Consider the following 6,000-nt stretch of genomic DNA (forward strand, 5'->3'; position numbering starts at 1 on the left):
GTGTTGATATGACATATCATAAACGTTTTGGTGATATTTAAGTTTACACAAATGTTTCTGTATATGTTAAGCCAGGTATGGTGCTGTAAGGCAGTTTAGTGCGCTTAACAGTAGGAATTGTGGACAATGTTGTGCGTAAAGACGACGTGAAGTTAGTGTTTATTTGGATTGTAATAAGTCTTGGACCATTTTATGCCTTGTTGAAGTGTAGCAACGGGAATATGATAATAATATATAGAAATAAGACATCGAGTTGGTAGTGGACTGTATGAGATGTAATTTTGGAAGGACTTGCTTGCTGTTTTGTTTTTCCTTTTTTGGGTTCTCAATGAACCTTTTCCCTGCCTCGTGTGAGTACTGTGGATCTTAACCCTTTGAAACCTGAGCAAATTTGCTTCATTTCTTTCAAAAACATGGGAAGAAGGCAATGAGCAACGAAAGAAGAAATTACCCCCAAAAATTAGCAAGAAAATTAGTGGGGGAAAAAAGAAGAAAGAAAGAATGTTGAAAACAAACAAACAAGGAAATGATCTGGAAAGAGTGTTTAATTTTTTTTTTTAATTCTGTAACATAATTTTGAAATGTAGTAATAATAATTGTAATATAGTTTTTTTCTAATTTTAATCTATAATTTTTTTTGCAGTTTGTGGTAATTTTTTACCAAGTTTGCTGATAGCCTTTTTTACATGTTTTTGAAAGAAATTGTATCAATTTGCTCAGGGTTCAAAGGTTTAAGAGAAGAAACAGAAACACAAGCCAAAACTGCAACAACTCACAAACTAAGCGGTCTAGAACTTTAGTTTGTTGAAACAGGCGCTACAGCATCTGGGATGTTTTTAACCATGGTAGCGGCTTCCCTCTATGTATGGCATCTTTGGTTTGATGGTCTGTTGGTCAGTCAGGCAATTGGTCCGTATAGTAAACATTACTGTTTACCTGCTTAGCATCAGATAAGGTAAGAAATACATTATTAATCCCTGTGGTTAAGGTACAAATATGTGCATTGTATTACAACGTATGTTAAGTATAAATGCAAGAATATAGTAACTAAGAGAGTGCAAATGAATTATTGCACGATTGTACGGTTGAATTATTGCACAGGTGAAGTACTACACATATACAATACAGTTGAATCAGTGCCTCATATTGTATAGTGCAGTTTGCATTGCACAGTTGAAAATATAAATAATAAATAATCTATGGGGTTATGGCTGCTGACCGGTAAGTCCAAGGGCCAGTCTATTGACTCAGACTGTCTGACATTCTGAGTGAAGGAGGAGCTGATGGCCACGGGCAAGAATGACTTCCCATGGTGCATCTCAGAGCAATGAGTCGTGCACTGAATGCACTCCTGAGCTCGACCAGCACTTCATGCAGTGGGTGGGAGACATTGTCAAAGATGACACGTAACTTGGACAGCATCTTAGACTGCATATTAGTCTTGTCATTGTGTTGGTATACTAATGTTAGCATTTTATTTAAAGCACAGTAAGTGTGAGCATGGCTGTAGAAAAAGCACCATCCCTTTATCCCTAATGTTGTTTGGTTTAAGCTCATTAATACAGTCAGTGTGTTAATCATTTATCCCTACCAACTGACAGAAATGATGAAAATAAGGCATTTTCTCACCACAGCCTCTGATGCTTCTGTGGCACAGATGGTATTGTGTTACATCTCATACTGTTAATACATCGTTGTTAATAATATTGAGTGTGTCCAGCATCACTGATTTGATGTAGTGATCCTGTGTGTGTGTGGTTACTGTGTTAACTGTATTGATCCCTAATACCTCCCCAATGGTTCTCGGTTGGAGGCCATTACTGTTTTATTGAACAGTGTGTCAATAGCTATCAGCTCAAATCTCTGTTTCTCGTTATATCTCGCCATCGACCAGCCTGACCTCAGTCTGCTCCCCTCATCAACATTTCTGAGCCAAAGTTGAGATGTTCACTTCGTACAGTTCTTAAAATTGGTTCAGCTCAAAATGTTAATGTTCAAAAACTAACTTAAGTTTATCTGTAGCATAGAAAGGGGTATTTCAGATATCATTCTTGATTTTGGGAACTGTTCGTGTGACAGAATATTCTCTTAAAGGTCCACTTTTAAGAGCTTTTAACCTTTTCTCATGGTCTTCATCAGTAAGTAGAACTGGCTTAATTGTTATACTTTGACCTGAAGTGGTGATATATAGGGAGAAGAGTGTTGACGTAAGTCCTGAGTTATGGTTATGTCATTGTTTTAACCATGATCATCATGAACACAATATTATCTACAAATGCTAACATCCTCTTCTCTCTCCAGGATTCCAGGAACGGGCAGAAATCCGCGAGATCTTCCAGACAGAATTTCAGATGCGTCTCCTATGGGGCAGCCGCGGCTCTGAGGGCAGCCAATCAGAGCGTTACGAGAAGTTCGACAAGGTCCTCACAGCTCTGTCACACAAGCTAGAGCCTCCTGTGCGCCACAGCGAGCTATAGCATCTGCCCCGACACCCACCGTCGCCAAAACACCCCCATCTGCACTCACCACTCATTGTGGTATGGTCTTATTTTGCATCGCAGAGGATGATGTGGAAGAGTCCAGCATGAACACTTGGGAGGGTGGAGAGTGAATGAAGAGGCAGCTAACGGCGCATGTGGAGTGAGCGATAGAGAGAAGAGGGTCTCACTTGTAAAACGTGTTGCACTCACTGTGGACTTCTTTCTGTTCCTCCCTGTGGACTTCCTCACTTAGCACTAAAATATTTAAATGGCGTCTGGGAAGAGTCGAGCTAAGTGGAAAAGAAGACGGGGGAGGAGACTGACCAGCTCCTCTGCTTGGTACAAACAGTAACATGTGTACGGAGTGTCCCGAGGGCCGAACAGAGCTGCAGAGTTTGGCTTTGCTCCAATTTAAAAAAAAAAAACAACAGACTCTCTCTTGTTGCAAACAACTGCTGTCACACACTGTAGCAGAAATGCTAACAATAACTTGCATAGCTCATATATAGATGTTCATATGTGTGAGTGTGTGTGTGTGTGTGTGTGTGTGTGTGTGCGCGCGTGTATGTGTGTTTACATTCCTTCATTTCTGTAAGTCATTAATGTTTCATGTATTTTTTTTTGTCTATTTATTTGTCATGATCAAAGACGATCTAAACATCATGGACATCGCTTCACCAAACTCATGAGGATCTGTCAGTGCTCATTCGGAGGGAACCATATTCATAAAACCTCATTAAATATGTATCAAGCAGTCCCATTGAGTCCCATTAAAAATGTATCAGGCATGCATTAATAAATGTATCAGAAATGAAACATTTGCAGAAGTGATGCAGCAACTTAAACACGAGGGCTTTGTGAGTTGTTAAAAATGTTAAGAGGACAAAGCAGCTTCCCTCTGTTGTCGCTGTTTGACTAACACATTTGATATTGTGTGTCTTGTGCACAAAATATTGCTAACAACGGCACTAAAGAGACAGATGTGTACTCTTTAAATTTAGTTTAAGCAATGTTTCACTTAGTGTATAAACATTTATGAACATATGTTGGTACGACTCCAGCTTCAGTTTGTAAAGTTGCAGAAATAACTGGTTGATGCATGCACCAAGTCAAATGTTGCTTTAAACTACTGATTTAAACATAATGTGTCAACTTGAGAAATATGCAGATGAAAATCTTTCATGTCTGGATAATCCTGAATGATCTTGAATGATACCAAACTTTTTTTTTTCCAGTTTGAAAATCAATGAATGATACACAAAATTCCCAAACACGTTGACCACAACCCTACCAGAGAATGTCTTCTGGTCTTATGTTCTGAGTTTGTGTCGCAGCAGTAGAGCTAATCCTTTTATTGCTATGGGTTTTTATTTCGGTTGACTGTTAGTGTTAAATCATCGCTGTATTTGCAGCACGTGGGCCTGAGAGCGCTTTAGCCGACTCTCAGAGCTATGCAATCATTTCAACCAAGGGCTGAGACCCCTGAGAAACACCAATTCACAATACTCCCTCTTTGCCCCCTGACATGTATATCCTTTGTTCTTCCTAACTCTATCCAAACTGATAATCTACATATGAACTACAGTCATATCAGATATCGATCAAGCAGAAAAAAATCTACAAATATCTGTCTACCCGAGAGTTGCATATCAGAGATTCTTAAATGGATGTTTGATTGTCTCGCTTTCTCGTCTGAGCCTGTACAGAGGAGCCATGTGCCAGTTCCCGCTGTGGTCCAACAGGGGGCGATCTTTAGTCAGCAAAAAACTCAGAATCATTAATTGTAATAAAAACAACAGGAATACATACACAAACACATACACAAGAAAACACATTTATTCTATGTGTTTTGAGACCAATGTTTGATATCAGTGATATTAGATATCAAACCTACTGGTTTAGGTTTGGTATCTGATAACACTGATGATGAAAAAGTGATGATGATGATGATAATGTAATATGTTTTTATTTGTCCGCTGTTGTTGAATGCTGTACAGGAATGCTCTGACAGTGTGTGGATTCTCCTGTTTTTTTACAACAGGACTGTATGAGATGAACGCGAAAAGCAAAAAGACAAGAAATGTTTCAGGACTGATCTCATGTTTTTTGTTTTTTACGTATACTGTACATAGCAATTCACTTTTTTTCAAATAAAATGATTGCTTGTGTCGAAGAGTTTGGTTTTGTCCAGAAGTAAAAGCATACCGGTACATGTATTTTGCTGCTATTGTTTTGTCTGTGTTTTTTATAGCCATTGAAACCAGTAAAAAGGCCTAAACCAACAATGAAGTGTTACCTATATAGTAAAGCTTGATACAGCTTATTACTCGGTGACACGACTTCAATTGTTGCACAAAGACTTTAAAAAACATCAATTACCTACACTGTTGCACTGTTGCAAATTTCAAGTGCAAGAACAACTTTTCTTTACTTGGTTAGTAGAGAACAGCAGAATGACTGTAGTAAACATTAACAATAAGAGAACAAGAAAGCACGGCTGCTACTGGTGTATCAATACTGCAGAAAATGAGTATTGAAACAATTTCAAATATTCAGAATCGATATAAATTGATATTTTTGACACTGCTGGATGACATGTTCCTGCATCACAATGAACATGGACACTGCCGTTTGTTTTGAGTCCATCCTACAAACACAACTTATACATATATACTGATGCAAATACTCTCTATAGCATCATCTGCGGCTGAAGTTAGTCCACAATTAAAGCACTATTAACTCCTGTTTGAGTAAAAACAAAAAATATAAACGCTTTTTTTTTGGTCTTTTTAAAGTCTTTGGTCTTTTTAAACCTATTTTTTAACAACTGAAATCTTCATTAGGAACAAACAGGGCTGAGTTACAGTCTGGGAAAGTATCAAGACTGATCACGTTGTTTGGGTGCTTTAATGGGATTTTTTTTGACAAAATTTAATAAAAAAATAAAAAGTGAAATAAATATTGCCACACCTAGGCTACCCTTTAAAGGTCCAGTGTGTAGGATTAAGGGGCATCTATTGGTAGAGATGGTATAAAGTATTCATAACTGTGTTTTTATTAGTTTATAATCACCTGAAAAAAAAAACAATCATTGAGTTTACTTTACCTTATAATGAGCCATTTATATCCACATACAAAGCGGGTCCTCTCCCATGGAGTCTGCTCTGTTGTTCTACAGTAGCCCAGAGCAGATAAATCAAACACTGGCTCTAGATAGGGCCATTCATGTTTTCATGCTTCATGTTTTCAAAATGAACAAATGAATAATTCGGCCATCTATTTCCAAACAGGTGCAAACACAACTAGAAACATCTCCTGTATACTGTCTAACTAGCAATTTTAGTCTAGTCATGTTTCTGTGACTAGACCTTCATCAGGGTTTGTCTGCATTATCAAAATCATTATTTTTGCAAGTTAGCCAGTGTACGGGAGTTTTTTCTATAAGTTGTGCTCTCACATTGGCCACCGTAGTTCTCCTACTCCCTTGGCACATGGGAGATGTTTCAGTTCTGCAACCTCA

The 6,000-nt window shown here is 38.0% G+C and overlaps 1 protein-coding gene across 1 annotated transcript in view; it reads left to right on the forward strand.

The window, feature by feature from the left end:
* sh2d3ca (SH2 domain containing 3Ca) overlaps window positions 1–4,452 on the forward strand; it is a 72,700-nt gene extending 68,248 nt beyond the window's left edge. Inside the window, exon 15 of the mRNA XM_049604565.1 lies at window positions 2,302–4,452. Within this exon, the coding sequence (XP_049460522.1) occupies window positions 2,302–2,477 (176 nt within the window). The 3' untranslated portion in view covers window positions 2,478–4,452. The remainder of the gene's footprint in view (window positions 1–2,301) is intronic.
* The last annotated feature ends 1,548 nt before the right edge of the window (window positions 4,453–6,000 follow it).

Source organism: Epinephelus fuscoguttatus, linkage group LG18, assembly GCF_011397635.1.
Source record: "Epinephelus fuscoguttatus linkage group LG18, E.fuscoguttatus.final_Chr_v1".
Taxonomy (NCBI): Eukaryota; Metazoa; Chordata; class Actinopteri; order Perciformes; family Serranidae; genus Epinephelus; species Epinephelus fuscoguttatus.